Source organism: Schistocerca americana, chromosome 2 (genome assembly GCF_021461395.2).
Source record: "Schistocerca americana isolate TAMUIC-IGC-003095 chromosome 2, iqSchAmer2.1, whole genome shotgun sequence".
NCBI classification, from domain to species: domain Eukaryota; kingdom Metazoa; phylum Arthropoda; class Insecta; order Orthoptera; family Acrididae; genus Schistocerca; species Schistocerca americana.
The window spans coordinates 827347127-827365248 of record NC_060120.1 but is presented as its reverse complement, the minus strand read 5'-3'; the positions used below and the strand labels follow the sequence as shown (position 1 = coordinate 827365248).

At 44.4% G+C, this 18122-nt stretch overlaps 1 protein-coding gene across 1 annotated transcript in view; it reads left to right on the top strand.

Moving 5' to 3' along the window:
• Nucleotides 1-13723: 13723 nt before the first annotated feature.
• Nucleotides 13724-18122, top strand: part of LOC124594463 (protein Wnt-11b-2-like) — a gene marked incomplete at its 5' end in the record, with an annotated part of 200194 nt that continues 195795 nt past the window's right edge. Inside the window, one exon of the mRNA XM_047132839.1 lies at nt 13724-13949. Coding sequence (XP_046988795.1) covers nt 13724-13949 — 226 coding nt within the window. The remainder of the gene's footprint in view (nt 13950-18122) is intronic.

The window sequence follows — 18122 nt, the reverse complement described above, 5'->3', positions numbered from 1 at the left end:
TTGAGTTGTAACACGGCGTCCTGTGGCTGCACGAAAAGCATTATTCAACATGGTGGCGTTGCTGTTAGGGTTCCTCCGAGCCATAATCCGTAGGTAGCGGTCATCCACTCCAGTAGTAGCCCTTGGGCGGCATGAGCGAGGCATGTCACCGACAGTTATTATCTCTCTCTATCTCCTCCATGTCCGAACAACAACGCTTTGGTTCACTCCGAGACGCCTGGACATTTGCCTTGTTGAGAGCCCTTCGTGGCACAAAGTAACAATGTGAACGCGATCGAACCGCGGTATTGACCGTCTGGGCGTGGTTGAACTACACACAACACGAGCCGTTTACCTCCTTCCTTGTGGAATGACTGGAACTGATCGGCTGGAAACATCTGATGTAATAGCATGGAAATGGGGCTGATGTGTCTTAGGAAAGACATCCGGTATATGTATGTTGACTTGTAGACAACATCCGTGGTCGCCACTTAGCGCAAGATACAAATGATGTTCACTGTACAGTCATCTTTCCTTCACTACACAATATGTCCGATTACACACTGAATGAAAAGGTTTGCTCTCGTATATAAAATATTTAGACCCCTGAATCAAATTAGTAACATATTCTAACTGCAAAGAGATTGTAGAATATTATCTAAGCAGTCAATATTTAGTGAGATGATTTTACAGAGAAAATTTTATTCATTTGAACCCGAATAGTCATAATAACATCTCAGTTTGATGAACACGCAAGCAGCGAGACTTGTAGTTGCCTGCAGTGCATTGGGCATGTGGACCCTGTTATGGCACCAAACAATGGGTGTCCGAGTGGTAGACACTGGTCAAAATACTGTTCTGTTCAGTAAGGTGCATGAATTGAAGCATAAATGAAACAGCCGGCCGGTGTGGCCGTGCGGTTCTAAGCGCGTCAGTTTGGAGCCGCGTGACCGCTACGGTCGCAGGTTTGAATCCTGCCTCGGGCATGGATGTGTGTGATGTCCTTAGGTTAGTTAGGTTTAAGAAGTTCTAAGTTCTAAGGGACTGATGACCTCAGTAGTTAAGTCCCATAGTGCTCAGAGCCATTTGAACCATTTGAACCATAAATGAAACAGGGAATGAATAAGCAAGCGTCACTGTAAAATAGTTGTATTGAGATATATTGAAGGCCTGCATGTGATGCAGTACTCAAGTCCGCTACCTACTGATGGCTTTGACATGCCCAATTTTAAGTATCTGTGTAATAGTTCTGTTGCGCCAGACGGAAGTTGGAAGTTCCGCAAAGCTAACCCTCCTAGCCGTGAGCTGACGTCTCTGAGGCGAGGTTAACACTGAATAGCAATGTACGTAGTGCTAACTAGCTCCGCTGACGTCGTCGTGGACTGATCTGGCTGGGACCCAAAGAGTAAGTGAGGAGTACCTAGACTGCCGCTTCTGACGGTGTCTCTATATGCCCTGGTAGCGCCTGGTGTCGCTAGGGGTTGCAAGGCTTCAGTTACAGTAGGACCACTGGTGGACGGCCGCTGCATTTGTGCTGCCAACTTCGGCGTCTTCTACGATGAGAGCCCCTGTTTGGTATCGCCGTGCATCTATACCACAGACCCAAATGCAGGACGTCAAATGATCATACTTTACATCTAATGAAGGACTGCCACCGTGCTAACGAGGTCACGTTCTAGACTGACCTTTTCAGCTGAGAAATCATGCATAGGAAGACGAAGTATAATATTCACAGTGACTGGATCTAGTTTAAACATTAATTGCAGTGAGAAATACATAAAATTCTAGTAATCGCTAATGGCAAGTAGTACGTATGCTGATTGCTGAGTGCAAGTCGGCAGAAACTCGTCAAAATAGGAAGCCGATTGTCAGGGATAAACTGATATGAAAGAACATTTGAATATAAATATATATAATTGTCTCGAAAGATAGTTCAACCACGACAGCACGAATGGTAAATTTATCCAACAAATGTACTCAAACCGTACACCTTCGAGATACGTCTTACCACATTGCATATTGGAAGCAGACCAGCGCTCCATTAGACTGCAAAATAAGATCCTTCGCCGCGTTCAGCCGAACACCAACTTCCTTCTTCCAAGTCGTAACCCAGAATACCGCGAGGCTGACTGCAACCCGATGGTCAGCTCAGCTAGAACTCAAAGACTATTTCCTGAACACCTTACAGACTGACCCAAAGATATACAGGGTTATTACAAATGATTGAAGCGATTTCACAGCTCTACAATAACTTTATTATTTGCACACACATACAAAAACTCAAAAAGTTTTTTTAGGCATTCACAAATGTTCGATATGTGCCCCTTTAGTGATTCGGCAGACATCAAGCCGATAATCAAGTTCCTCCCACACTCGGCGCAGCATGTCCTCATCAATGAGTTCGAAAGCATCGTTGATGTGAGCTCGCAGTTCTGGCACGTTTCTTGGTAGAGGAGGTTTAAACACTGAATCTTTCACATAACCCCACAGAAAGAAATCGCATGGGGTTAAGTCGGGAGAGCGTGGAGGCCATGACATGAATTGCTGATCATGATCTCCACCACGACCGATCCATCGGTTTTCCAATCTCCTGTTTAAGAAATGCCGAACATCATGATGGAAGTGCGGTGGAGCACCATCCTGTTGAAAGATGAAGTCGGCGCTGTCGGTCTCCAGTTGTGGCATGAGCCAGTTTTCCAGCATGTCCAGATACACGTGTCCTGTAACGTTTTTTTCGCAGAAGAAAAAGGGGCCGTAAACTTTAAACCGTGAGATTGCACAAAACACGTTAACTTTTGGTGAATTGCGAATTTGCTGCACGAATGCGTGAGGATTCTCTACCGCCCAGATTCGCACATTGTGTCTGTTCACTTCACCATTAAGAAAAAATGTTGCTTCATCATTGAAAACAAGTTTCGCACTGAACGCATCCTCTTCCATGAGCTGTTGCAACCGCGCCGAAAATTCAAAGCATTTGACTTTGTCATCGGGTGTCAGGGCTTGTAGCAATTGTAAACGGTAAGGCTTGTGCTTTAGCCTTTTCCGTAATATTTTCCAAACCGTCGGCTGTGGTACGTTTAGCTCCTTGCTTGCTTTATTCGTCGACTTCCGCGGGTTACGCGTGAAACTTGCCCGCACGCGTTCAACCGTTTCTTCGCTCACTGCAGGCCGACCCGTTGATTTCCCCTTACAGAGGCATCCAGAAGCTTTAAATTGCGCATACCATCGCCGAATGGAGTTAGCAGTTGGTGGATCTTTGTTGAACTTCGTCCTGAAGTGTCGTTGCACTGTTATGACTGACTGATGTGAGTGCATTTCAAGCACGACATGCGCTTTCTCGGCTCCTGTCGCCATTTGGTCTCACTGCGCTCTCGAGCGCTCTGGCAGCAGAAACCTGAAGTGCGGCTTCAGCCGAACAAAACTTTATGAGTTTTTCTACGTATCTGTAGTGTGTCGTGACCACATGTCAATGAATGGAGCTACAGTGAATTTATGAAATCGCTTCAATCATTTGTAATAGTCCTGTACTACGGTGTTCGCTTTCGAGTACTGGATACAGAATTTATGTTTGTTGAAGACCTGCGTTAACTACTCGTAATACGCCAAGTAATTTAATAGCGAAAGTTTCAGATTAGATAGCAAAAGTTGCTAATGTTAACAACGAACTTCCAAATTACATGCTCTCATTGTTTCGCAGCATTTGTCAGTTAGTGGTTACTGCGTGTTACGTGTGTGATGTTACTGATATTTGTGTTATAGGCATAAGGTGGTGGTCCAAGGCATCACTGAAAACAAGTTTCGCACTGAACGCATCCTCTTCCATGAGTTGTTGCAACCGCGCCGAAAATTCAAAGCGTTTGACTTTGTCATCGGGTGTCAGGGCTTGTAGCAATTGCAAACGGTAAGGCTTCTGCTATAGCCTTTTGCCGTAAGATTTTCCAAACCGTCGGTTGTGGTACGTTTAGCTCCCTGCTTGCTTTATTCGTCGACTTCCGCGAGTTACGCGTGAAACTTGCCCGCACGCGTTCAACCGTTTCTTCGCTCACTGCAGGCCGACCCGTTGATTTCCCCTTACAGAGGCATCCAGAAGCTTTAAATTGCGCATACCATCGCCGAATGGAGTTTCACCATCCAATGCTGGAAACACAATCAGAGGGTTTAATGACTCAGAAAGGAGTTACCGAAACAAACTCAGCAAGCCGAACTGTTTATGTACACCCACGCAATGGTCATCATCAGACCGCTTCCTGAAATCGCAAAGTCGCGCTGACGTACGCTACGGAGCTTTTAGTGGAGAAGAGTTGCTTGGTGCCGTTTGTTTTATATAGCACTGAGGCCTACACCTTGTCTAATTTCAACCTTCTTCTTTTCTTTTGAAAGTGGTTTTGTGATTTTGTATATCTTTGGCCCCGGTCCCAGAGCATGATCTACTGTTTTATCAGTTTTACCCAGGCGACAATTGTTCTTGTGTTCCTTGAGGCGAGTGTTAATGCTTGTTTTTGTAGTTCCTATATATAATTGGCGGCAACTTCTACTGTGATAAGTCTTTTGAAGATCTTTTGAAGTGTTCATATATTCTCGCACCTTTTTTGTTGGTTTAAACACTGTATCGATACCGAATTTTCTGAGTTCTTCGCTGATGCTACCCGTGACAGTTTTTACAAATTAATGGAAAACTTTCCGATTAGTTTGTTCTTTTTCATTAGAAACTCTAGACCTTTTAAGATTTAGTGCCCTATTTATAACGAAAAAGAACCAACTATAGAGAAACATTTGCTTCCACTTGTCAAAACAGACACGGATCGCTTCGTAAAGTATTCAGAAAATACCATATCGATACAGTGTTAAACCAATAAGAAATTTGCGCGGATATTTGATCTGCATAGGATCTACGGCCGCCTCTTTCCATAACAGGAGTGTATAAAATCCCTTCTACTTGTGGTTGGTTAGTTAGCTACACATTCTATAGGTCATTTGAACGATTCTTTTAACGAAATAATGTGGAACGAGTCAGTGTACGGGATGTGTACACATGATTAGTGGGGTTAATGAACACATTACTATTTTAGTCCTACTCACGCAACTACACTTAAGATGCTGGTTTTTTTGTGTGTTTTTTATTGGCTACCAGTTTTTAAGTATAAATTCACCAGTGGAATAGAAGAGGTTGTCCTGGAGAAATGACTGCAATGTCAACTGTCAGACTTTTTATGTTATTGGGCAGATGATAAAAGATTTTTTTGCAGCGTATTGAAATCCTTTCTGAGCCACTGACGGCTTCAATAATGGGTAATAAAGTTCATTTTTCCCTCTACTGTTGTATGTATGGACAACACTGTTCTTCTCAAATTGTGATGGATTATTTGTGATGAATTTAATTAGCGAATACCATCATACGTACTGCAGTTAAAATGCCTATCTCCTTGTAGAGGTACCTACATGACGTCCGTGGGTGAACACTACATATTATTGTTACTACTTGCTATTGTGCAACCTGAGGTACTTCAGAAAATTATTTCATAAGATATTACTGAGTGGAAATATGCAAACTACGTCATGAAATTTATTCGTTTGTTTCCAAACTTGAGTTTCTCTAAGTGAGTATTTTAGAATTACAGTTCGATTCCCGGCGGGGTCAGGGATTTTCTCTACCTCGTGATGGCTGGGTGTTGTGTGCTGTCCTTAGGTTAGTTAGGTTTAAGTAGTTCTAAGTTCTAGGGGACTTATGACCACAGCAGTTGAGTCCCATAGTGCTCAGAGCCATTTGAACCATTTTAGAATTACAAAAATAAACATTAACACCCTCCTTAAGGGAAACACGACTGATCGTCGCCTGAGCAAGACGGATAAATCAGTGGTAGCAGATCATGCACTAGGACTGGGGAGCCATCAACTTCCTTTCTCTGACACTGTGGTTTTAGCAAGATCTCATAATTACTACACTCGGAGGTACAGAGAGATTATAGAAATACAAAAGCATTAAACAGTTTCAACACAAAAGAAGAAGGATTGAAATTAGACAAGCTTTGGGCCTTGATTCTAACAAAAACAATCAGCGCAAACTCCTCCCCGCTACAGGCCCCATAGCAATACGTCAGCGCGACTCTGCAACTATAGGCGGTGGTCTTAAGGTCTAACGAACTGAATGTTGCGTGGATACTGTTGTGACTTGGCAAGACAGCCAAGCCACTAGGAGGTAGCCGAAAGGCACGCGTTTAAGCTCACGCAGGCTGGCGTGAGGTCTGGAACAGGTAAAGTAATTATACTAGCGAAAAAGGTACGTAGCTTCTGGAATACTTAACTTTAATCCATAATTGGTGAACATCGGTCGGACGGTACATGCATCACAAGATAAATAGCAAATGATAATGGCGCCTTGGTAGGTCGTAGCAAATGACGTAGCTGACGGCTATGCTAACTATCGTCTCGGCAAATGAGAGCGTATTTTGTCAGTGAACCATCGCTAGCAAAGTCGGTTGTACAACTGGGGCGAGTGCTAGGAAGTCTCCCTAGACCTGCCGTGTGGCGGCGCTCGGTCTGCAATCACTGATAGTGGCGACACGCGGGTTCGACGTATACTACCGGACCGCGGCCGATTCAAAGGCTACCACCTGTCAAGTGTGGTGTCTGGCGGTGACACCACAGATACGTCATATGAACAGTTTGGCTTGCTGAGCTTGTTGCTAGGCGCAAATTGAGACGCGTATAGCGCGTGTGGCACGACGCAGCGCTGCGCGCTTTTTTCTAACTTTTAACAGTTCCAAGTGGGACTACGCAAATTGGGATGCAAAGCGATGGGGCGCGATACGCACCTGCGCCAGGTCGCACGGCGTTGTGGTTGTGGCACAGTTTCTAGCGCCGTGCGCCAAGCGAACACTGTGGCAGGGGTGAGATGGGGAGCAGTCCTCCCATACACTCCCTTCGGCACCGCACATATGGACAGTGATCGTACTGGCCATCCGAAAATTATAGCCTTACTGTATAGTAATTTTATTGTCACTGAGTAGTGTTTCTTTTTTCGCCATATTCCATCTTTTTTCATTAACACACTATATTTTTCAGTTATTTATATCTTTGCAGTTTTTTGTTTTGTTTCATTATTGGTTTTCTTTTGTCAAGATCAGTGCACAGTTCAGTGACTGGTGAGCTACTAGCCACTGGGAATATATCTTTGGCCTCCACATTGTTTTAAGATCGCAAGATGGGAGAGACGATTCTTCATGAGAGTAGTGAAACAGGAAGTAACAAAGTAAATAAAATCATATGATCAAGAAGCAAGGCAGAAAATTTTAAATATTATGCAGTGAAACAAGGTTGCCTACGTGCTGCCTACTATGCTGGCGTATCTGTACAATGTGTTACAAAAATTCAAAAAATGGGAATTTCTGTTGATGTATTCACTTTGTGCTCGTGCTAAAATGCGTCCAGCATAATAATGTGAACACCTGTACTTACTTGGGAATGGTTTGTTAATAAAGGGGTTGGACCCTATTTGCCATTCTTCTTGGAATACTGGGATATAATGATTATATAGTCTCCAGAGAAATATTATGCCACTTTTCGACTGGAACCTGTTCTAACTCCTGTAGTGACAAGGGAGTCTGACATCTGCTTCGGAGTCTGCGCTCCAATACGCCCACAGGGGTTCAATAATGTTGAAGTCCGGGGACTGTGCTGGCCAAGGAAGACGCTGCAGTTCAGTTGCATGCTCCTCATACCACAATTGTACTGTCCTGGCTATGTGAATGGGTGCATTATCGTCCTGAAATATGACATCATTTAATTCATGAGGCATGCCGGGATGGTTCCTCTGAAAGGGCACGGCCGACTTCCTTCCCCGTCCTTCCCTAATCCGATGAGACTGATGACCTCGCTGTTTGGTCTCTTCCCCCAACCAACCAACCAACCAATTCATGAGGTGATCCTGATCACTTAAAATGTTCACATTATCGTTGGGTACAACACGGCGTTTGAGAGTAATGATGGGACCAGCAGAATACCATGATACGGCTGCCCACACCGTCACACTTCCACCTCCGTGCTTAACCGTTGGAATCAGGCAATGAGAATTGTAGGTTTCTTTTGGCGTTCTCCTGACGTAAACATGGCCCGATATTGGAAATAACGTAAATGTTGATTCGTCGAACCATATGACGTGTTTCTACTGATCAGCCGTCCAGGATTTATGCTCCTGACACCATGTTTTACACTTCTTTGCGTTGGTTGTCGTCACTAACGTTTTCGGTATAGCAGCTTGTCCATGAATATTTGCTTATGGAGTTCTCGGCGGACGGCGTCGATAGATACGCGGTCTCAAAGATGGCTGTTGGGCTCTGAAGTCACTTTCGCCGTAGTTTTATGTTGTTTCGATTTGTGCCCACTATGACGTCTACTCGATGACATCTTTCCATGTTTTGTGTAGGCTGTCATGACTGTTGAAACAGTTGCTGTTGAAACATTGAATAAGTTGGCTGGCTTGTTACTGATGCTCCAGCTAATCAGGCCCCCACGATCTGCTCACTTTGGAGCTCCGTTACGTCTTTCATTGCACATCGACCTCGGCCTCTGAATGCAAAGACGAAGTGTGCACTACTCGTAAACAACTTGCACTGATGCCTAGTACGTACTGAACATGCACAGTCCAGCGCGGCACGTGCCTTACCTGAGTTGTTGACTGTCAAACACAACCATCCCATTACTATCACTGTTCATATTATTTTGCCTATCCCCTGTGTATAAGTTTCACTGTGATTTCTTGAATATGGATGTAGTAACAGACATACACTACCTGCATGCAGTCATCACATTTTCACTGCACGCTAAGTCGAGAAATCCCCATGAATGACAATGTTTTAATTGGCGCCTAGCGAGGAGATAAAGCATTTCGGTGGCTGCATACGCAGCATCAATGAACTAATTACACAACAGGCTACACAAATGAACGATGTGGTCTATATTATTCCGAAAGTGTGAGTATCCTGAAAGAGTCTGGTGATATGACACATTTAGCCGGCCGGAGTGGCCGTGCGGTTCTAGGCGCTACACTCTGGAACCGAGCGACCGCTACGGTCGCAGGTTCGAATCCTGCCTCGGTCATGGATGTGTGTGATGTCCTTAGGTTAGTTAGGTTTAAGTAGTTCTAAGTTCTAGGCGACTGATGACCTCAGAAGTTAAGTCCCATAGTGCTCAGAGCCACGACACATTTAATTAACTGAAATATATTGCTGACAAACGTTGGTCTACATTCATGACAATGTTTTTTCCAACGACGTGAACTCTTCACATCACGAGGCACACCTGGCTATCTTCCACATTCCTGTCGGTTGCATTATTCCCAGCTTCTGGCAGTACATTGACGATCGTCTTGTGCGCTGGATCAGTTGTTTACTTTTCTCAATAATAACTATTTCATTTGCGAATCATACATTGCTGGTTCAGCAAGACGTAAGTAACAAGCATCTGGCATGGCAGCGCCTGAAGGGCACACTAGTCATCATTTTCATAATGCTCAGATGAAGGACATGAAGAAAATTCTTCGGCATGTTACCATCCCAATAGCTCAGTATTAAAAATACGATGGGTCACGCAGATTCCGCCAAAATTGCAACAGAACAGGCGATTTGTTTTTGTGGAAATTGTTAATCTTTTCTTATTCGAAAAAGTATCATCATTCACGAGTAACTGCTACATTTTTCTTGTTGACGGGTTTAGTAGAGCTTCCTCTGCCAAAACGCGGTATAATTTGCACAAACTCGCCTTACGGCAGCTGTCGCGACAGAGTTCTCAAACAGAGCGCCTCATTAAACTAGAGACTGGCGGCCAGAGAGGCCAACAGCTTGTGGAAAAATCTCATTGTGTTGGTTTTCAGTAACATCACAAATTTCATGTTTATTTTCATATTGGTAAGTTCTCTTTTCACTAGCTGTCGATGACTCTTAAATACTGGACTGGAAAAAAAGACCTATACCTTCTGCTACATCGCTGTAAATAAGAAATTTCTGTGTGTTAACGATTTGGCAAAAGACTCTCCTCTTTGTGTGCTATCATCTGCCAAGATCTCGCTTCGATATCTCGATCGGTTTAGGAGATATGAGGCATGTTATGAATATTTCATTCTCGCGCGCACGTGATTGGGAATGAACACACAACACATGATCCATTTTCCCGAGATCGGAGACAGATACATACCTCCTCTCAAACGTAAAGAAAAATTCAAAATGTTAGCTAAATTTCATTTGCAACAACATGTGATCTAATACGCACCAAATGCAAAATCATAGAAACTTCTACTTCCCGTTGAAAACTTTCGAATTTTGCGCAGTGTCTTACTTAAATAGGTATCTCAGAATAAGTATGACTGTTAGCAAGATGATGGCCACTTTGCCACGAAGGTGACGTATGACGCTACAGGCAACTCAAAAATCAAATATTTTTGTGAATAGTTCCTGTAAAATCGTTTGAGGATGATTACAGGGTGGGCGGGCTTCGATTTTGTCAGCGCAATGCGCCGCCAAACGGCGCGTGCAAAAAATGTGTATACTTTAATAAGACACTACGCAAAACTCAAAAAGGTTGCAATGAAAATTAGGGGTCGCTATGATTTTGCGTTTGGTGCGTATTACACCATATGTTGCTGCGTATGAAATTTAACTAACATGTTGAATTTTTGTTTAGACTTGGGAGGAGGTCTCTATCTGCCTCCGATCTCGAGAAAATGGATCATATGTAGCCCGCTCACTTCCGATCTCACGCCCGCGAGAATGAAATACTCGCAACATCTCTCATATCTCATAAACCGCTGGAGACATCGTAACGAAAGTTTGGCGAATGATAGCACACAATGAGGAGAGTGTTTTGCCAATTCTTAAACACACGGAACTTTCATATCTACGGCTATATATCAGTACTTATACTTCCCTTTTTATTTATCTCACTCCATTGACTGTAATTTTTTAAGAGATCGACAGCTAGCGAAACAAGAGCTTCCTAGTATGGAAATAAATATGAAATTTCTTCTTTTATGTCACTGCAAACCGACAGTATGAGGTTTTTCGTAAGCTATTGAGCTCTGTGATTGCCAATTGCTTGTTTAGTGAGGCACTCCGTTTCGGAATTGTCACAATAGCTGCTGTGAGAAGAGTTTGGCAAATAACACTGTGACAAAGGAAGTACAATTTAACCAGTCACCAAGAGAAATGTGGCCGTTACTCATAAACGGTGATGCTTCTACGAATGAGAAAAGGTTAACAACTCACACAAAAATATATTGCCAATTCTGTTGGAATTTTCGTGGAATCCCCGTAACCCATCGTATTTTTAATACTGAGCGACTGGAATGGAAACTTACCAAAGGATTTTATTCCGTCTCTTGATCTGAGCAGTATCAAAATAACGACGAGCGTTCCTTCAGGCGGAATGGTAGGCACATGCCAGATACTGGTTACTCACCTACGGCTTGCCAAACTGACAATGTGTGATCGCGAATAAAATAGTTTTTATTGAGAAAAATAAACAATTGATCTGTCGCACAACACAATGGTCAGTGTATTGCCAGGAGCGGAGGATAATGGGCGCGACAGGAATGCACAAGCTAGCCATGTGTGCCTTGTGCGTTGGAGTTCGAAAAATATTGTCATGAAAGTAGATCTGCCTTTGTCAGCAGTACTTTTCGACAAATTAAATATATCTAATCATAACACTCTTTTAGGATATTCCTACTTTCGTAATAATACCGACCATTGTCTTCGCCGGCCGGAATGGCCGAGCGGTTCTAGGCGCTACAGTCTGGAACCGCGCGACCTCTACGGTCGCAGGATCGAATCCTGCCTCGGGCATGGGTGTATGTGATGTCGTTAGGTTAGTTAGGTTTAAGTAGTTCTAAGTTCTAGGGGACTGATGACCTAAGATGTTGAGTCCCATAGTGCTCAGAGCCATTTGAACCAATTACAACATTGTTATTTGTGACTGCTTTTCGACTGTGTCGTATTACATTATTACATCCATGTCCAAGGAATCACTGTGAGACTTCTATACTTCAGATCTTGGACGCTTTTTACCAGGAGCACAAAGGGTTCAGACCTGTGGAGAGTATCCCTTTCTAAATTTTTGTAACAGATCGTACAGATACGCCAGCGTACTAGGCAGCAAGAAGATAACCTTGTTTTACTTTCCTGCCTTGCTTCTTAATCACATGATTTTATTCAAAAAAATGGTTCAGATGGCTCTGAGCACTATGGGACTTAACACCTGTGGTCATCAGTCCCCTAGAACTTAGAACTACTTAAACCTAACTAACCTAAGGACATCACACACATCCACGCCCGAGGCAGGATTCGAACCTGCGACCGTAGCAGTCCCGCGGTTCCGGACTGAGCGCCTGAACCGCTAGACCACCGCGGCCGGCATATGATTTTATTCCTTGCTTCCTTATTCAGTCCACTCTGTCCCTTCTTGCGATCTGAAAACATCGCAGAGGCATATGATACAATTCCAGCGGCCAATAGCTCCTCAGTTACTGAAGTACGCATTTTTCTTGACAGGAGAAAAACAAAAAAAACTATGCAAATATAAATAACAGAAAAGTACAGGGTGATCAAAAAGTCAGCACAAATTTGAAAACTTAATAAACCAATGAATAATGTAGATAGAGAGGTAAAAATTGACACACGTGCTTGGAATGACATGGGGTTTTATTAGACAAAAAAAACAAAGTTGACAAAATGTCCGACAGATGGCGCGTGGAAGATCTCGCGCGCGTCGTTTGGTGATGATCGTGTGCTCAGCAACCACTTTCGTCATGCTTGACCGCCCAGGTCCCCAGACCTCAGTCCGCGCGGTTGTTGGCTTTGGGGTTACCTGAAGTCGCAAGTGTATCGTGATCGACCGACATCTCTAGGGATGCTGAAAGACAACATCCGACGCCAATGCCTCACCATAACTCCAGATATGCTTTACAGTGCTGTTCACAACATTATTCCTCGACTACAGCTATTGTTGACGAATGATGGTGGACATATTGAGCATTTCCTGTAAAAAACGTCACCTTTGCTTTGTCTTACTTTGTTGTGCTAATTGCTGCTATTCTGATCAGATGAAGCGCCATCTGTCGGTCATTTTTTGAACTTTTGTTGTTTTTTGTTCTATTGAAACCTCATGTCATTCGAAGCATGTGTGTCAATTTGTACCTCTCTATCTACATTATTCCGTGATTTATTCAGTTTTCAAATTTATACTGACTTTTTGATCACCCGGTATAATGTACTAACGAAGAAAGCTGGAGCGTGTAAATGGCGAAAAACCAAACACTACACAAAGGCAATAAAATTTAGTACACAGTAAGGCAAACTTTATCGTATGGGCAATACTACCACTGCTCATACGCGCCGTTCCGATTTGAGTATATGGCCGGGCAACTTTTCCGCTCCCCGTCTCAAATTTCCCACGGTGCTAGCAAGGCACGCGCGACGCGCGGCGCGAGAAACTGTGCCACAACTCCGCGCGACCTGGCGCAGGCGCGTGTCGCGTCCCAGTCGCGTCGCGTCGCGATTTGCGCGGTCCCATTTGAATCTGTGATGTTACAAAAATGATGTTTCCAGCACTGGATGACGAAACGTTAGAGGATTAGGCCTTGGACCAAGGCCCAATGCCCATAATGCAAACATAATCAATGTAGGAAGTACCGGCCGTGAACTGGTGCACTGTACGTTGTTTGCCTGTGTGTGACAGGGCACTGGGGCGGGCGCCTGCGGGCGCGTGGTCGGTGAGCGGCGCGTGCCGGCGCGCGCGGGCGTCGCTGGGGCTGGCGAGGCGGCAGGCGCGGCTGTGCCGCTCGGCGGACGGCGAGGCGATGCCGCACGTGGCGCGAGCCGCCGCGCTCGCGGCCGCCACCTGCCAGGCGCTGTTCGCAGACCGCCGCTGGAACTGCTCCTCCGTCAACAGCGCGCCCGCCTTCTCCAGGGACCTCACCACAGGTCAGCCGCTGCTCTCTTCACCTATCTTACACGTCGTGTCTTCTCACCTGTTAGGTGCGGCCCACCACAACATCACCACCTGTGCCAATCTCTTCTTCTCACAGTTACACATTGTGACCACCTGCTAGATAACTCGGCTGCAGTTAGCGTGTGCCGTCCCCCTCTTCCCCCCCCCCCCCCCTCTTTGATTTTCCACCCCTTCCCTCTTTTCCTTCCCATCATCTGCCCAGGTTCCCCCCGTCTGCCCTCGGCTGTGGTGTGCCATATTTGTGCCAACTTTTAGTGCAGTGTTCAAGTGAGTGTTCAGCGTTGTTCGTCTTTCCAAAGTGTTGCGAACAGAAATCATGCTGTCGCTGGCTGTGAATTTTATATCTCTTGCAAACAGAAACCAGACTGTCGCCGTGTTTTTTAATTGTCTATTATTTTACATGACTGCTTCACACGTATTTTATTAGCATCATCAACCCTTTGTACTATGTTTTAAGTTCCACGATTTTCCGCCATGTTACCATTTAAGTCTCCGATTTTATCGCCTGTTTTTGTTAGTTATTATCTTCATATTTTTAAAACAAATTCTGTAGGCTGAAAAGCGGTGTACTAAGCTGCTGCCAGCCCGCAACCTTCGGGGCGAATCGAAACTCAATAAAGGAGAAGAGAAAAAAGCGTGTGCCGTCGGGCCTGACGTGAGTCCACTACTACTAAACCGTGTCTGATGATGAACAGACACGTGCACACCGTCCAGCAGAATGAATAGTAGGATTTGAGCCACATAGTAAGACACCAATGTTGCACCTGCACGGAATATACTTTTTTTTTTTTTAATTTTCACTGGCAAGGACAGCAAACAGTAGATATGTAGATACGTCGGTATGAAGTCTTCGAATTTCATTCCATGTACTTGGGATAGTAACTACGTCCGGTAAATAGGGAAGTGAACAATATACTCAGATGACAGCATTTGAGACTGGTGTATTTCTATCGCTGCTCGTTTAGTTTTTATTGCCGTTTCAAATATACCGGTCATTTTTGAAACACCCTGTATATCACAACAGGATCTTCACCTCGATCTTTTCGGTTGTGGCTCAGTAGTTTGGGTGCGCAGGCTCACGAGGGTAGGGCCCGCCGTGTCTGTGTGGAGAGTGCAGAGGAATATGCTGATGAGGTTGTAAAGTATGTATGTAGAACTGTAAACGGATCCTAGCCAAGGCTCGACATACTTTGTGTACGAAGAATAATGGGGATGTAACCCTTGTGCGCAATTTCTGGTTAAGCCACTTCACAAGGACAATCATAAATTCAAGCGCAAGCCCTTCCTAACAATTGAGAAAAGATCGAACTGGAAATTATTAGTTTCATTAAATTTAGAATTTAATTATAAAAATGCAATTTTTTAAAGAAATTAACAAGATGAACAGCATTATATGTCGTTTATCAAAAAAATCAGGGAATAGAAAATTAATTTGAAAACTGGCATCAATTAGAAAGATAAAGGACGCAGAGTTTATCTTTTACGTAGCATATTTATTTCTGTACTGAATTTGATGCATTTCCTATGAATACACATGACTGGTGTCTGAATAAAAAAGTTCAACTAAATAATTCGCAAAAAATTGTAGAATCACGCAATTGAAAAGGAAAAACACACACAAGGGAAGTGGAACACAATAATTCAATCATTCCATCTACACACCCACGACTGTCCGAAAGGAACAAAGCAACTTCCACACTTTTAATTTCAACCACCATCATCGCCGATTTTTAACAAAATAATTATGCCACTTCCGAAAATACATGATTACACGCGCCTCAGTTAAGCTGAAGTTCTTAAATATGTCATGAATTTAACATGGGGAAGTTCTAATTCGACTAACTTCCTATGAGCAGAAAACTTCTCTAGGAGCTACGAGCTGCACTCATCAACCGATAGCTGCAGAGTGTCCTTTTTCCACCGAGCATCGCCTAACTACTCGCGCAATGGAAGCTACCAGAGCGGCAGGCTTCCGCCACCAACCTGACTGACAAACTAACCCCAGACTAAAAGGGGTAAGCCTCTCTGTCCAGGTACTGGGATCCTAAGTTGGTCATCCTGTCCTAACCTCCAAACGAGAAGCAAACATCACCTGCTCCTAGTAGACGACAAGCAACTCAGCGTCCCCCACAAAACAAACCCGAAACCACACTTAAAAACACTCATTCAGTCACATTCACTCACACATAGGGTAAGGTGAAGGGAAAAACGTAGTAAATACATGTCACGATTTCCTATGGAACACGAAAAAAACAAACATAATATCATTTAATAAGCCTTAGTTTGTTTGCTCAGTCTTTCTGGGAGAGTTAATCAATTAAACCACAATCAGGAGGTGGACAGAATAGACTGCACAGAATCCAGTGAGACAAGAGTCTTTTGAAGAGACTCCACAGAGACGTTTCAAGGTCAATTTGGGGCATATAGAACAAGTCCAGGTCGGCTGCCGTTAGCGATAATGAGGCTCTGCCCACTTGACATTAAAATACGTGAGCAGGCAGCCTGGTACTGGGTAAAGAGGCGCAAAATTGAAAAAAACTGCAGAAATTATGGGGGTTCAGGTAGGGGACAAAATTTCGATGAAACGACGAGAGAGGGAATTATGGCAAGAGACTTGGGAGACTGACGGGACGTGAGGCACGACATTTCAATTTCTAGCAAGTATTTCAGAACTACTGAAACACGATTTTCAACCAAGCAGAAGACTGTTGCACTTCCTCACAGGACATGGACTCTATCCGGCATACCTACGTCGGTTTTGGAAGCGGGCGGTGCCTTCGTGCGACTGTGGCGCCTTGGTGGACACACCAGACCATGAGGTCTATAACTGCCCCGCATATGATGATGTGGCAGCCGACTTGCGGTATCACCTATTAAGACAACAGAATAACTTTGAGATTCTTAACAACTTGGCGAACGTGGTTTCCACCAAGATACTAAGGGAATAACTGAGGCCGGCCGCGGTGGTCGAGCGGTTGTAGGCGCTTCAGTCCGGAACCGCGCGACTGCTACGGTCGCAGGTTCAAATCCTACCTCGGGCACGGATGCGTGTGATGTCCTTAGGTCAGTTAGGTTTAAGTAGTTCTAAGTCTAGGGGACTGATGACCTCCGATGTTAAGTTCCATAGTGCTCAGAGCCAATTTTTTGAATACCTGAGGGGCAACCCGTGAAAGTAGAAAATTACCAAACTACCTAACAACGCACCCACCCTATACCGCTGCGACGTAGATTGGCCGACCGCCGTTACAGTCGGAATCCGCCACGTCGCTGACTACGAAGGAGGTGCGTCTCACACTAGGTTATTAAGGTAGTCATTGATGTAGTTTAGTAGAAATAGATTTTTTGAAACTAACATTTCAGGATCCTGCAGCGATAGTAGAGTTGTTAGGGCCACTCCAGTGCCAGAGCATTCCCACTGGGGTTAGCTCGGTGAGCACGGTCACGAAAGTAGGTTTATACGTGTGCTGGCACATCTTTAACGCTGTAGTAGTGTAGTGCAGTAGAATAGTAAGAATAACTTGTACTCCCGATAGAGCAAATAACGTAGTCAGCTTGCCTGTTAGAATTAAGAAACCCTACTGTATATTAAGCTGCCTGTGACATTGTAGTACATTGTAGGACCCACTAATTAGTTAGGTGGTAGGTTTGATGTATGACGAACATTGTTATGAATAAAGCGGTCGACGTAGAGGGACGACAACACTAGTGGATCAAGGAATTTTCAGAGAGGCACTTAGAGTCCAGGTTTCATCATTATCGTCGATCCGACGTGCAACACGTGCTTCAGTGAGCGCAAGGACCATTAACGCGTGGCTCACAGAAAGAGGGCTTAACTCACAGTCAACATGGATTCCGGAAACAGCGATCGTGTGAGACCCAACTCGCTTTATTTGTTCATGAGACCCAGAAAATATTAGATACAGGCTCCCAGGTAGATGCCATTTTCCTTGACTTCCGGAAGGCGTTCGATACAGTTCCTCACTGTCGCCTGATAAACAAAATAAGAGCCTACGGAATATCAGACCAGCTGTGTGGCTGGATTGAAGAGTTTTTAGCAAACAGAACACAACATGTTGTTCTCAATGGAGAGACGCCTGCAGACGTTAAAGTAACCTCTGGCGTGCCACAGGGGAGTGTTATGGGGC